The sequence below is a fragment of the Fusarium flagelliforme genome (genome assembly GCF_020744385.1).
Source record: "Fusarium flagelliforme strain FIESC 12 MPI-CAGE-AA-0113 chromosome Unknown B0J16scaffold_6, whole genome shotgun sequence".
In the NCBI taxonomy this organism is placed as follows: Eukaryota; Fungi; Ascomycota; class Sordariomycetes; order Hypocreales; family Nectriaceae; genus Fusarium; species Fusarium flagelliforme.
The window spans coordinates 864,336-878,547 of record NW_025763508.1 but is presented as its reverse complement, the minus strand read 5'-3'; the positions used below and the strand labels follow the sequence as shown (position 1 = coordinate 878,547).

The 14,212-nt window shown below is 47.0% G+C and overlaps 7 protein-coding genes across 7 annotated transcripts; 5 read left to right on the top strand and 2 right to left on the bottom strand.

Annotated features, from left to right (window-relative positions):
* Positions 1–177: 177 nt before the first annotated feature.
* Positions 178–1,334, top strand: B0J16DRAFT_402698 (uncharacterized protein; the record flags this gene model as incomplete). Its single annotated transcript, XM_046132673.1, has 1 exon — positions 178–1,334. The coding sequence occupies one exon, from the start codon at positions 178–180 to the stop codon at positions 1,231–1,233; it is 1,056 nt and encodes a 351-aa protein (XP_045979885.1). The 3' UTR covers positions 1,234–1,334.
* Positions 1,335–1,643: 309 nt separating this feature from the next.
* Positions 1,644–3,179, top strand: B0J16DRAFT_168690 (FAD-linked oxidoreductase-like protein). Its single transcript, XM_046122365.1, has 2 exons — positions 1,644–2,262; positions 2,310–3,179. Exons 1-2 carry the CDS (start codon positions 1,691–1,693, stop codon positions 3,109–3,111), a joined length of 1,374 nt encoding a protein of 457 aa, XP_045979884.1. The 5' UTR covers positions 1,644–1,690; the 3' UTR covers positions 3,112–3,179.
* On the bottom strand, positions 3,180–4,374 carry B0J16DRAFT_168696 (uncharacterized protein). Its single transcript, XM_046122366.1, has 2 exons — positions 4,261–4,374; positions 3,180–4,202 (listed from the first exon to the last, which is right to left on the bottom strand). Exons 1-2 carry the CDS (start codon positions 4,281–4,283, stop codon positions 3,248–3,250), a joined length of 978 nt encoding a protein of 325 aa, XP_045979883.1. The 5' UTR covers positions 4,284–4,374; the 3' UTR covers positions 3,180–3,247.
* Positions 4,375–4,475: 101 nt separating this feature from the next.
* B0J16DRAFT_346617 (uncharacterized protein) lies at positions 4,476–7,410 on the top strand. Its single transcript, XM_046128475.1, has 9 exons — positions 4,476–4,709; positions 4,762–4,884; positions 4,936–5,090; positions 5,142–5,294; positions 5,346–5,887; positions 5,939–6,212; positions 6,266–6,441; positions 6,492–6,678; positions 6,733–7,410. The coding sequence occupies exons 1-9, from the start codon at positions 4,657–4,659 to the stop codon at positions 7,176–7,178; spliced, it is 2,109 nt and encodes a 702-aa protein (XP_045979882.1). The 5' UTR covers positions 4,476–4,656; the 3' UTR covers positions 7,179–7,410.
* A 12-nt stretch (positions 7,411–7,422) lies between these two features.
* Positions 7,423–9,850, top strand: B0J16DRAFT_346616 (heterokaryon incompatibility protein-domain-containing protein). The gene has a single exon (XM_046128474.1). It carries the CDS (start codon positions 7,471–7,473, stop codon positions 9,811–9,813), a length of 2,343 nt encoding a protein of 780 aa, XP_045979881.1. The 5' UTR covers positions 7,423–7,470; the 3' UTR covers positions 9,814–9,850.
* Positions 9,838–11,521, bottom strand: B0J16DRAFT_308338 (cytochrome P450; the record flags this gene model as incomplete). Its single annotated transcript, XM_046124876.1, has 3 exons — positions 11,175–11,521; positions 9,990–11,123; positions 9,838–9,939 (listed from the first exon to the last, which is right to left on the bottom strand). The coding sequence occupies exons 1-3, from the start codon at positions 11,460–11,462 to the stop codon at positions 9,838–9,840; spliced, it is 1,524 nt and encodes a 507-aa protein (XP_045979880.1). The 5' UTR covers positions 11,463–11,521.
* A 1,412-nt stretch (positions 11,522–12,933) lies between these two features.
* Positions 12,934–14,202, top strand: B0J16DRAFT_374352 (uncharacterized protein; the record flags this gene model as incomplete). Its single annotated transcript, XM_046130605.1, has 4 exons — positions 12,934–13,107; positions 13,155–13,533; positions 13,581–13,698; positions 13,749–14,202. The coding sequence occupies 4 exons, from the start codon at positions 12,934–12,936 to the stop codon at positions 14,200–14,202; spliced, it is 1,125 nt and encodes a 374-aa protein (XP_045979879.1).
* Positions 14,203–14,212: the final 10 nt, after the last annotated feature.

Below are 14,212 nucleotides of genomic sequence, written 5' to 3'. Positions count from 1 at the left end.
GTACAATGCGGGGTTGTTATGGAGACTTCATAAACAGCCTGTATCCAACTCCATATACAAGGCTGTTTAACCGGGAGAGGAGTAGAGTCACTTTAATAACTTTTAAGCCTCATACTTTACGTTGGCTTCTTAAATTTTCAACAATCTTGGAAATATCATCTTCAGTATCAAGCCATCATGTCAAAGTCAAAGCCAACCCTGCGATGGGGCATCGTCGGCACTGGTATGATCTCATCCTGGTTCCTATCCGACCTCTCCATAGACCGAAAGGACGCTCAAGCGACACACATCATCCAAGCAATAGGGTCGTCTTCTGTTGAAAAGGGCAAGAAGTTTGTCGAAACTCATATTCCAAATCTATCCCCAACTGTCTACGGAAGCTATGAAGAAGCTTATCAAGATCCCAACGTTGATATCATTTATATCGGCACACCGCATGGCTTCCATAAGAAGAACTGCCTTGATGCCATCTCGCATGGTAAGAATATTCTGTGTGAGAAGGCCTTTAGCTTAAATGCTAGAGAAGCAAGGGAAGTTCTTGAAGCTGCTAAGGCGAAGGGTGTTTTTGTCATGGAGGCTATGTGGACGCGATTCTTTCCCTTGGTCAAGATGATCCAAAAGCTGGTCCATGAGGAGAAGGTTATTGGAGATGTGGTTCGACTGTTTGCCGACTTTGCAATGGATCAACGCATCGAGTCACTTGCCCCCGAACACCGACTGCGAGATCTTGCCCTGGGCGCTGGCTCATTGCTTGATATTGGTATCTACAGCTTGACATGGGGCCTTTTAGGACTCGACGCAGGCGTAGGCGAGAAAGCCACAACACCAAAGATCTGCGCCTCGCAAACCTTCATTCAAGGTGGTGTCGAAGTGAGCACCTCTATCATTCTTCAGTATCCCGATGGTAAACAAGGTATCATCACTTCCAACTCGAAAGTCAAGACACCGCCAGCGTTTTGTCGTGTTGAAGGCACCAAAGGTCATATCATTGTTGAAGGTCCTGCAGCTGCGCCTGAGAATTTCACTGTGTACAAGGATGGTGAAACGGAGGGGAAGAAGTATGATTTTGAGAAGCCGGGTAGAGGATTCTATTGGGAGGCTGATGCAGTGGCGATGGATATTGCTGTCGGAAAGATGGAGAGTGATACTATGCCTTGGGCTGAGACTTTGAGGGTTATGGAGATTATGGATGAGGTTAGAAGACAGGGCGGAACGAAGTTTCCTCAGGATTAAGTTGTCCATCCTAGGTATACAGAGCAATTGGAAGTGGCTAGATCTGATGTCGGAACGCCATTCCGTCAACATTCTAGACGACCCCGACGCTAGCCTTCCACTTACCCACTTCTACAACCATTGGTCGAAATAGCTTCTAGAAGATCAACACGAATGCGTTATCGAGACCTCGTGACCTTTCTCCGCATACCGCCACGTAGTTGAGTGATCAGATACGGGGCGGGGTCGAGTTACATTTGGTCTAGACTCCTGCGAGATAGGAATATCAACGTCGGAGGGATCTCCCGACTACAACTATGTGTGGGGTGAAAGGGCATGTGAGATAATGTTGGTGTAATGGGTGGTAGCGATAGTGTGAAGGAACGAATGTTGACATGGCGATAAATATCAGGCTGCTATTCAACCATCGTCTGAGATATCCTAACAGTCATCGATTCAACATCAAGAAAGACACGACATGCTATCAAGAACAGCCACGCACCAAAGAAGACATCTTCTGCCATTGACGGCTCGTCATGTCGTACTACAACACCGAAGAATTGCGGATACAACATTCCAACCAACCATAAAGCCTACATCCTTACAGATAACAGAACCATCACCACTATCAAAAATGCCAATGGGCGTCCTCCTCCGCTCAGTAGCTCTCACAACCGTCATGTCCAACCGTTTCCTCCTCCAACCATCACTTGCATTCATATCCCTCCTCACACAAGCCAACTCATCCTTCCTCAATCCCGATAAGAATCCAGTGCTAGGTCGTCTTCTCCAATGGACTATCTACAACCACTTCTGTGCTGGGAACAGCATTCCTGAGGTTTCACATACTGTCAAGTATATCAAAAAGCTAGGCTTTCATGGGATTATACTTGGATATTCCAAAGATGTCGTCTTGGATCCTAATGTTAAACTTCCTGAGACTGGAGTGGAGGATTATCCGGTCGAGTGTTATGATATGATCGATGAGTGGAAGAGAGGAAATATTGAGACTTTGAATATGATTGAAGCTGGGGACTTGCTAGCTGTGAAGTAAGTTTATTACATACTAAGATCCTGGACTTTCTGACATTCCTTAGGGTTACGGGTGCCGGCCCTATCGCTGTTGACGCTCTACAAGCTGGCCGACCCATGAACAAGTACCTACACCAAGCCTTGAACGATATCTGCATTGAAACTCGCAAACGAGGATGTCAACTATGGATAGACGCAGAACAACAAATTATGCAACCGACCCTGGACGACTGGAGCATAATCCTAATGCGCGAGCACAACCGAGATGGCAATGCCCTCGTCTACAACACCATCCAAGCCTACCTAAAGGGAGCTCGGAATAACGCTCAGCGTCATATCCAACTAGCAGCTCAAGAAGGTTGGACCGTCGGTATAAAGCTAGTCCGAGGTGCATATATCGAGAATGAAATCCGATCTTTGATCCACGACACAAAAGAAGATACGGATAAATCATACAACGACATAGCCGACATGTTAATCTCCCAACGTCCTCCCCCGAATCTCAAATTTCCTAGCGCAGCACTTGTCCTCGCTACACACAACGCCGAAAGTGCCACCAAAGCCCTTACAACACACAAGAAACGTCTTGAAGCCGGTCTTCCTACTACTCCGATGAAGTGCGCACAGATCATGGGAATGGCAGATGAGCTTAGTGGAAAGTTATTGCAGGATTATGAAAAGGCTGTGAAAGAGGGTCGGGCTACTGATAAGACGCCTAAGATCTATAAATGTTTGCCTTGGGGGTCGGTGCAGGAGTGTATTAATTATTTGTATCGCAGGGCGGTGGAGAATAGGGGCGCTGTTGAGAGGACGAAGCATATGGCTGTTGCAATGAGACAAGAACTTTGGAGGAGAGTTGTTGGGTAGAGATAGAAGCACGGTTAGAAATGAATTTTCTATCTTTTCTCCAGCTTCGGAGAAATTAGCTACCGAGAGTCCAAGAGAAGATGCAACCTCATTCTTAACAAGACTCAAAAAAGATTATACTGCGAAGATTGTCTATCTATAGATTCGACCTCTCATTCTCTAACTTGGTCAGCCACTCACTCTTCGGCTTCTCATCAACCCACCTCGTCCGGGGTAATTCAAAAGTAGACGTTATCCTCCCATACGCCATCCCACCAAGCTGCCCAATCGGCCTCAGCTTATCAAGTTCAATATGACTAAAATCCTCATTCGCCGCGTCTTCCTGAACCCAAAGTCTCGTTGCTTCAACTAAGAAGATAGCAGATCCGCTCATACCCGGTCTATGGCCTTCAAATTCCTTCACATCCACAACCTTTCCCTCGATCGACAGCACTGACTCTTTTACCCGCGACGGTTTGACTGTAGTCGTTTCACTTTCCGTCAAGCCGGTAATATCCCATTCTGAAACTCCATAGGGTGCATCGATAGATGAAGCGTTGACCGCTTCTATCATGTTTTCAGAAACAGTATTTATAACGCATTCTTTTGTGTCTTTCATGTTTTGATATGTATCCTTCATACTGCCATTGCGCGAGGAGAAACTGACGATGAACATCGGTGGATCATGGTCAACCATTTGAAAATAGCTAAACGGGGCGAGATTCTTGGTATTTCCGTCTTTGGAGACTGTGCTGATGAAACCGACTGGACGAGGGGCGATGCCGGATATAAGCAGACGATAGTTTTGACTGACGGATCTGTCGGGGGAGTATGGGTCTATTTCTTTGTGGATGCTGTGGGTGGCAGGAGTTTTGCTCGGGCGGACGCCATCTCCGTAGGACCACGTTGGATCAGGGGATTTTGTTATTTCAATTGGCTTGTTGGAGTGGTCGAAGTCTGGGCGATTGGCTATTTTCTCTGCGAAGTTTATGACTGGTTGGACTGCTGAGAATGCAGGTTTGGGTTTTGCAACCGCAGCCGCCACAGAAGAGTTGAGTCTGATTGTAGAAGGTGACATCTTATTTCCCGTAGCAAGCAATTGTTTGAATGTGCTGTAGATTATTAGTATTACAACCCTCGTCAGTCAATTCACCAACCAGAAACACTCACCTGTTTCTTAGCGGGTTTAACATGGTTGTGTAAGCTTTGGTAGATACGGTATACGGCACGACCCAAACCGACCTTCTAGAATGGTTCTCTGATCAATTCACACCAGCTCTTGGGATGAGAAGGATGTCGGGTTGTTATACCGACTTTATTGAAGTCAACTGCAGGGTACTAAGATAAGGTTTTACTAGCAATCGGAACGACATTCCGGTCCATCATATCTCCACATCCGATAGCGCTCCTGCACTCCTACCCAAAGCCGCTGATAAGCTGGACAGCACTTACCAGAATAAGAAAGGACCCATCCGGGACTTCCTTCCACCCTAAAGACTTAAGCCGGAACACTACCCCGACCTTCATCGCCCGCCTCTATCACATTCAGATTGTCCTTCTAGAACAATGCCCAATACTCAACAGAGCCAATTCCGGGTCGTCAAGAAATGTGTCAAAGCGTACGTTCATCAAAAGCCGATGTTCGGCATGGGAGCTAATCTCGTCATCAAGGTGTAAGCGATGTCGGTCTATGAAGGTCAAGTGTTCTGGGGCACAACCTTGTGCGAGGTGTGGAAGAAAGAATGAGAGATGTGTTTATGAGACGGAGGAGAAGAAGGTTACTGTTACTGAGAGGTGAGTCGGGTCTTTGCTCCATGTTTGTCGTTGGCTGATTGGGTGTCGCAGTTATCTCCGGGCGTTGGAGAAACGACAAGATGGTCTTCCGTCACCCGGATCACTTCGCAGCGGAGGCAGGGTCCGACCGAGACATTCTTCCGTTTCCGATTATGGCATGACGGGTTTATTGCCCCGGGATGCGTCTGTGGCGGAAGCTGACGGGGGTATGTGACAATGCTCTCGACTTGGTCGATTACTAACATAGATTCTGCAAGACCTTGCCCTTGGAACACCAGAAGAGAACGAAGAGAATGAAGAAGCAAACGAAACAAGATCCCTGTCATCCAATGATGTGCTTGAGCCCGCTTTTCGTCAGAACCCTTTGGTAGACAATGACTACGTTTTCGGCCAAGCCTTGGGGCGATATTGTAGGCCTCCCAGTTCTCAGAATAATCAAGTATGTTAACACCATATTGCAGGGTACATGGGCCCAGCTTCGTCATGGGCCTTCTGCAGAAGAGTCCTAGCCCTGGTCGGAAAACATCTCCCCGAAGCGAATAACGATCCTCCACCCTGGCATCTCGACGGATCGGCATTCCGCCTTCAATGGCGTCCCCTAATGCCCGACGAACAGCCCGAAATCTCAAACCTACCACCCTCGGACTATGCATTCTTCCTCATCCAGACAGCGAGATTTTACCTCGGCCCGTTGGCCAGTCTTATCGATGAAGCTGAGTTTCTTCAACACTTTAAGGAGCTTTATCAAGATGCTTCGACAAAGGCGGCGTCTTGTAAACTTTGGTATGCGCAGTACTTACTGATGATCGCATTTGGAAAGGCGTTTCTGGGTGGTAAGAGTGTTGATGGAAGGCCGCCGGGATATCAGTATGCTGCAAGGGCGATGCCGCTTATGCCGGAGTTGGCAGGAATTGCTTTGGATCCCATACTTTCTGCCCAATCGCTCACTCTTGCTGCCATTTATTTCCAGTCGATTGATATGAGGGTAGCAGCATATCAGCATGTAAGCTTTACCTGGAATTTGATTTGCTTAAACTGACGAGAACGATTCTAGATAGGACAAGCTCTTCGCATCTGCGTATTATCTGGTTTCCACAGACATATGCCAGAGGAGGTCGTCGGAGCACGACATTCCAAACGGTGTCACATCATCTTCTGGGTTGTCTACATGCTAGATCAGGAATTTGCAGCTCTCATCGGAGCAACAAGCGCTATACGCGACGAAGATATCACGAACAAATTGCCTTCTCAGGTTGATGATTCTTTGACATCTCTCAGTTTGACGCTTCATGTTCAGTTAGCTCGGCTCATAGCACGACTTTTAGGGAGTGAGTCTTAAATTATCAGGTTTTCCATTAAGTGATCGCTAACACAACGACAGCGGTATACGGTGTGGGAAAAGACTACGACGGAACCCTTTTCAGCAACACCCAGTCTATTCTAAGGAACTTGGCTGAGTTAAATCGCGATCTGCAGAATATTATCAACAAACACTTCCGTGACTCGATTAGTAAGGCTTCGAGAATCGCGACACGTTTACTGCTCCAGTACCATCATGTAAGTTCCAAAGCTCTGAAAGCTGTAGGGAGTGGCTCACAAGTTATCAGTGCGTCGTTCTCACAACGAGACCCCAAATCATGTGTGCTTTACATATGCATATTGAACAGTCCAAGACACAGATGACACATGGTTTATCACTATCTCGTCCTGTGGCATCATTGATACAATCATGTGTCAACTCTGCACAATCAATTCTCAAGACTCTTCGCGCCCTCGCAGACGAGGATCTAATTGGTCAGTCAACAACTATAACCCACATGAACCAAGTTGTTTAACAGTCCTGAATAGAAGCATTTTTGCCGTTCCAGATCGAATACGCGTCGTCCTCCGCATTTCTTTTACAACTCATCCCCATAATTTGCCCTTCTCTTCTATCAGACAATTCTTGGCGTGACGATGCCCGTTACGTCTTTGATACCCTGATCGCCAAGGGAAGTTTGATTGCTCCACTCAGAAAGGTGGAACTGGAGCAGTTAGAGCAGAAGCTCTCCGCTCTGACGCCAGCAAGCAACATCGTCACACCAGAACTTCCTGTCGAGGCAGAACAAAATGAGGTTACCCAAGAGTATCATAACGAAGAGGACGAAGGGCATGATATTCAAGAACATCTCGCAGATGAAACAGGCTGGGATCTCTTTGCTGCCAACGCTATGGCCGGCCTAACCCCAGGTGAGCTGTTGGATCTAGCCGAACAACTTGACGTGGACAACTTCCTATATCAGCCCGAGATGTAACAATCCATATCGAAATCATGAAGAATCGGAAAACATTATCCCAATTAGTGACTCAATCGCGAAAGTCATGTCATCTAATCTCCAAGCGAGGGGCTCGACCGATATACCCTGGCTCATGCTAAGCCCTGTTGGGCTGACGGGGGATAATCACGACGTCTGATAGGGCAACACGTTAAATCAGGCTGACACCCAAGACTTTATCCGCAATTTTTCAGCTTGAAGACAAAGCAGCGTGATCTTATTCCTCTCATCATTTTATTGCTTCATTTTTGAAAAGTTATTGAGAGGAAAAATGGAGCCACAGGCCAAGAAGAGCCATACTCGGCTGAGTTCACTGTTCAGACGAAAAACAGTTGTCGAAGAGAGACAAGAACCAGCTACTATCATTGAGGAGTCATGGGCACCTGTCCGTGTCCGTTCTCCGCCACCGATCCAGGCACCAGTCTTACAATATCCAGCATACATTGCGCAGTATCAGATGAACAGTCAACCACAATCACCTCAAAGTCCACAGAGTTTAGCTGCTGGACCTGGACATTATCGTCCTTATCCAGAGCCGGCGAAAGCTCACTTTGCTCCTCCTGGATCGTTGGTGTCTCAGATCCCAGAGAGGGAGCAAGAAGCGAAGATGAATTTAGAGAAAGGCCTGGGAATTCACTCCCCGCCTTCTCCAGCTAAGACACCTCAACCACGGGATGTGGGCATGTCTTCACCCATTCCCGAGGCGGGACCATCGAACTTATCGTTCAAAAGCCCACCGGGAGGTGACGTTACGCCTACGAGTCCCTCGGCCGCGAGTATCATTTCCAGCATCCCAAAATCAGCTAGGCCGAGCATGGTGTCGACTATTGAATGTCCTACCAAGCAAAGATACGAATATTGGCCAATTGAGGCTGGCTCCATCAGACTTGTCAGGATCTTGCCAGGTCACCGCACAACGATAGAATGTGAAATCATTCAAGCACCTCTCGATAACGCCCCACAATACGTTGCTGTATCGTACACATGGGGTGACGTGGGAGACACAAAAACGATTGACATTGAAGGATCTCGTGCTCCCATTACTGTTAGCCTTTACGGCGCGTTACAGGCTCTTCGGCAGAAGCAATCATCGGTTCTAGTTTGGGCGGATGCTTTGTGTATCGACCAGAAAAATATAGACGAGCGAAGCCAACAAGTTCAGTTGATGCCTCAGATTTACTCCAATGCGGCATTTGTAGCGATATGGCTTGGCCCCGAGGAGAATGATAGTTCAAGGGCTGTGAGGCTCTTGGAAAAGCTTTCCCTGCCTACAGACCACTTTGTCACAGGCGCAGATGTATCTGGAATATTGGCAGATGCTGCTGCGAATGGAGACCTCCTGGCCACAGTATCACTTTTTGGAAGACCTTACTGGAAACGACTTTGGGTTATGCAAGAAGTGTTTAACGCAAAACGCATTGCTGTTCACTGCGGAGATACTTTTCTCCCTTGGCAAGCATACAAGACTGCATCCCATTATTTCCGTCGACATCATGCAGAGTTTGATTTCAAGGCTAAAGGTCCTGATAAAAGACGCCCCGATCATTTTACCTGTGTTCAGACTTTGATACACGAGGGACCAGCTTGTATTCCGACACTCAAACCTCAAACCCTAAAGGGGGAGAATGCCCTTCTCGAAGTCTTGAGGGCATCTCGTGGACAAGTATCAACTGACCCAAGAGACAAGCTGTACGGTATTCTTGGCGTTTTACCTTCTCACATACGGGATGGGCTCCGAGTTGATTACAATCTCTCCACCAAGGACGTCTACACAGAAATTGTGGAGTTTCTGATCCAAACAACAGATAGTCTCGACGTTATCTGCGAGTCAATGCACTTCCCTCCCAACAACAGATCTCCCAATCTGCCCTCATTTGTTCCAGACTGGTCTTACATACCACTTACATCGGCAATGGGTAACAGATACAGCTTTCAAGCATCAGGCGCTACGAAGGCTATCTGTAACTTCCACGGCGAGCGTATGAACAAACTTGAAATTTCTGGTATACCCATCGACATTGTTCAAACGAAAGGCATGGTTGTGGGCACGCTGGTCAATTTGGGAGATTTCCTTATGGCGTTTTTGCATTGGAGAGCGTTGCTTCTTCATGCTACTGAGGGACGGACACCGTTCCAGATACAGATGGCAGAAGAGTGTCTCGCGGCGACGATATGTCTCGGGCAATTACCTACAGGATATGATAGAGAGCGCTGGCAAAAGACTTGTTATCACGTCATAGCAAATCTCTTCCAGGAGCGTCTTCCCTATATTCCACTTGATGACACATTACAAGCTCATCTCAAAATCACGACCGACATCAAACCCGAGGCACGAAGACAATTTTTGCAAACAAATTTTGGCGACAGAATGCTGGGAAGAACATTTTGTCTTACCCAAAATAAAAGACTTGGTGTTGGATCTGGAGCGATGTTGCCGGGTGATGTGGTCGTTGTGCCGCTTGGTTGCTCGACGCCTGTGGTGCTTAGACCAGAGGGAACACAAGGAGAGTTTAGGTATATTGGGGATGTCTATATTGAGAGTTATATGCACGGCAAGGCGGTTGAACAGTGGCAGACTGGACTAAGGCCGTTGAAGAAGTATGTTCTTCATTAATGGAAGTAGAAACGTATATTTAATCTAAGACTTTTGGCGACGACTGATGGTGCAGGGGATATCTCTGTGATACATAAACCAGTTATTCTCATACTTCCATGTATGGTTAGGATCAGTAATACGGACCTGCAATAGTAGTCAGTACCCAGTGTTGGTAGAAGGGAGAGGTAACTTACATCAAAGTTGACGTATAAAGTAGCAAACATCTTGTACATCTCCAACTTGGACATATACTTCCCCATACAAACTCTCGATCCATGTCCAAACATCATCTCAGTGCACTCATGCATTCTTCTCACCCTAGCGGCATGGCCCTGCTCCGACTCATCCTTGTTTCTCAACCATCTCTCAGGTCTAAAAACATCCGCATCCTCACCGAAAACACCAACATCGCGTGTTACGACACAAGGATTGATGCCGACCTTTGTACCAGCAGGAATAAAACGTCCATCCGGTAACTCAAGTCCTTCCTTGGGAACCTCACGCTCAAGAATAAGACCAACGGCGGGAGAAATACGCATTGCTTCGCGCATGCAGGCGTCGAAGTAGGGGAGTTGACTGATTTCCTTCCACTGCGGCACAGGAAGAGTCAAATCTGCGCTTCGAAGCTCTTCAACTATCTTTTCGCACACCGAAGGGTTTTTGAGAAGATGGTAGGCCGGAGCACGCATTGCACCAGCCGTTGAATCACCTCCTGCAAGGACATTCAGCATAAGCCAATTGATAACCTGATGGTCATCCACGTAGTCCACTGTTTCTTTCAGACTGTTGTACTTGTCGATGAATAAATCAACTGGCTTGCGCTTCGCTGCTCCCGAAGCGATTTGCTGCTGATATTCGGTCAGAATCTTGATGGTGTACATGACGCCATTGACCAGTGGACGCGGTCCGATTCTTTTAATGGGGTTTTTGTCAAGCCACTCATCCAACCAAGGGATCTGGCTAACAGGCGCAAAATACTTGAGACCAGCGGTAGATTCAGCGATGATATCTTGTACATCGCCGCCTTCCTCCATGAAACCGTAAGTACGGCCAAAACTGATATTTGCAGCGGCATCCCAGGCGTAGTAGGATACCCAATCGTCCATTTTACAGACGTAGCCTGTAGTTGCGAAGCGTTGGTCGAGATGGGTGATTAATTCGCACAAGGTTTCGTCCATGAGAGGTTCAGCTTCCAGCATCTTTGGAAGAGTCCAGAATCCTCTGATGGGCTTTGTGTACTTTGTGTGGAAATCCTCATCTTGGGTGTTGAAGATGTTTTGGATACGCTGTCCGTTTACCAAGACGTCGTTTGGACGGTACATGTTACTCTGCCATTATCAGATTTGATAACTCACCAGACACTTACATGAGGGTCTTACCTTTCTCCATGGGTTTCTCGTAGTGTAGATCACCCGAATAAGATCAGGATCACTAATACTCACGGTATTAGGACCAACTCTAACGGCACTACCCCATCTCCGATGCCACTCTCTCATATGTCCATCAACATGACCCTTGGTAGTAAGATGAGCCCTGTAAGCATCCGTAAACTTGGATAGTCTGGGACCAGGAATGCGACGGAGGGGAGAAAGGAAGAATTCGTATAGGATACGTGCGATGACAAAAGCAACGCCTGCGTAAAGAATGTAACTCAAAGAGATCGCCATGTTGAAACGTCTACGCACATGCACGAGAAATGAGAAACGGGGAGGAAAGAGGGGAGAGGACTGTCATATTTGGGGAACAAAGAAATATTGCTTTTTTTATGAGAGACGGGATGACTACTGGGTAAAAAACGATGTTTGTCATTGAAAAGAATGGCCGTGCCGCATTGTTGCATAGAGAACCAGGGTATGTTTGTGATAAGTCTGATAACATGTAGGAGAAAACAAATCAGGGAAAGACGATAACAAACAGGCACGAATCCTGTGCCGTCTCCATGGCCATAATGTCTTTATCCACCCACACTTTAACATGCGGCTCGTCCCCTGAACGTGGCTCATCCCATTCTGACGGTCCCGAGAAGAAAAGAGAAAAGAGGCATCACCGGGGAACTCGGATTGACAAGGGTGGACAAAGAGCTTACAGGACTATTGAAACGAGCTGAATGGAAGGATTGTGAGAAGTGATTGTTAATTGTGATGCAGGTTGGTTACGTATCTGCCTGTTTGCTCAATCGTGTTTGCTTGTTGGTTCTGGGTTTATGCCTTGACTACTTGTCTTTGATCAATTGATGCATGATAATTACGACATGGCGGGGAAGCTTGTATGTAGTCGCTTTTAGACACTTGATCAAAACCGTTGATCGTCACTCTAGTAAAACATCTTCAACACCAGCACTAATAAAGCCTCCTCTTCACCACCACCTCTCGCCGGGAATGTCACTCTTTGCACTGCACTTATCTCTCGCAGCTAATTTCTCACAGCTGACTTTCCATCCTCTACCCCTCCCGGCCGGCAAGAACGTGTGGCAAGCCATAATGCAAGAAGCGTAGCATCGCCAGTAAAGTGGATACTGTTAATGCGGGAATAGTGATCTATCAGATTCGCGAGACGGCACACGAACCAATGGAACCAATAGAGGCGATTCTTTTTATGAGACAAAGAGCTCAATTTTGTTTGCTTCTAGACTCGACATTCGCGACAACAATTGAGACTTGATGTTAATGCCGAAAATGAACAACATAAAGCAAATGCATCATACAAACAGCGTCAAGCTCTTTCAGGAAGGTATAAATATTCTCGTATTAAGCGAACTTGACAAATTACATACTTTCTTCTTCTCAATATCCAATCAGCTGAAGCCTTGGTAGATCTCCCTCAGGTCCCAATGTTCGTTTCTTCTGCTCAGCGGTACCCGGCAATTTACTACCCGCAGGACTGTAATATTGTTTGCTTTTCCCCCAGGAACCTTTCATTACGTACATCCTCCAATCTCCACAAACTGTGTCCAATCTGTAACATAATGCACTTGCTCGTAATAAGTGATAGATCTCGAGGCAAAACAAAGAAAAGCATTGCCTGCCGAAAAGACAGTAGACAAATGCTTGGTATATATGCAGCACAAAGCCCATCAATGCAGACCCCAAGACATCGCATGATTTTACACAGCACAAGACAGGTTAACCTGGTATCACCATGTCAGCTGTGCCTTCTCCCGAATACCTCGCCGAGACGAGAGGGCCTGTGATTAGAACTGTTACTTGGCTTTCAGTTCTTATACCAACACTCGTTGTTTCTCTACGCGTTTACACAAGAGTATTTGTACGCAAAGTATTTGGTCTCGATGATTGGGTCATTGTCTTTTCTCTCGTAAGCCACCACCTCCTCCCATCATGCATCTACTAATTGTATCACAGCTCATCCTCATCGCCTACGGAGGCATAATCGAGGCAGCCGTACAAAAAGGCCTTGGTCGTCACGTCGAATATATCCTTACCGTCCATCCCGAAGATGCCGTTCCCCTCGGACTTCTCGGCCAAATCTCACAACCTTTCGTCGTCATGTCGTGCGCGTTGGGCAAGACTTCTTTCTCAATCAGTCTCATGCGTCTAGCAGTACAACCATTTATACATCGATTTCTGTGGTTCATCGTCATCAGTATGCTTACGCTGCATATCCTCATTTCGATTATTGTCTTTGTTAGGTGCAAAGATCCGAGGACGACTTGGAATCCTGCTATTGTCAGTGAGTGCTGGGCTCCTGAAGTCTATCTGGGAGTCATGTACTTTATTGGAGGTAAGTTATTTATCTAAGATACAATGGTGTAATGCTGACCTTTGTAGCATACTCTGCTGCTACGGACTTTATACTGGCTCTACTTCCGTGGGCTATGCTTTGGAACCTCAACATGAAGAACAGGGAAAAGTTTGGTGTCGCCTTTGCTATGAGCCTCGGTGTCTTGTAAGTCTCTATCAATCTCCATTAAACTTCACTTACTGACATATACCTAGTGCCGGCTCAATCGCCATCATCAAATGCACAAAACTCAAAGCCAACGCAACAAGTCTCGACCCAACCTTTGACGTAGGCGAACTCCTCCTTACAGCTGGCGCCGAAAACGCCCTCATTATCATCGCCGCCTGCCTTCCCACGCTCCGCCCAATCCTGCGCAAGGTGTTCCCGTCAACAGCCAAATCCAGCGAAAACTCACATCGTTTGAAGGACATCTCGAACAACATCATGTTTGTACCGAAGAATAAGGCTGGGCAGTGGAGTGCGCTTATTGAGACGGAGGCACATCCTGATGGGCACAGTGATAACCAGAGTGATAGAAGTATACTAAAGGAACATCGGGGCTGTAGGGATCGACGCGGTACTGTTGAGTCAGATGCTGGGCCGGTGAGTCCTCGGATAACAAAGACCAGGGAGGTCATTGTTTCTTATGATAGATCGGAGAGTAGATAGAATAGGCATC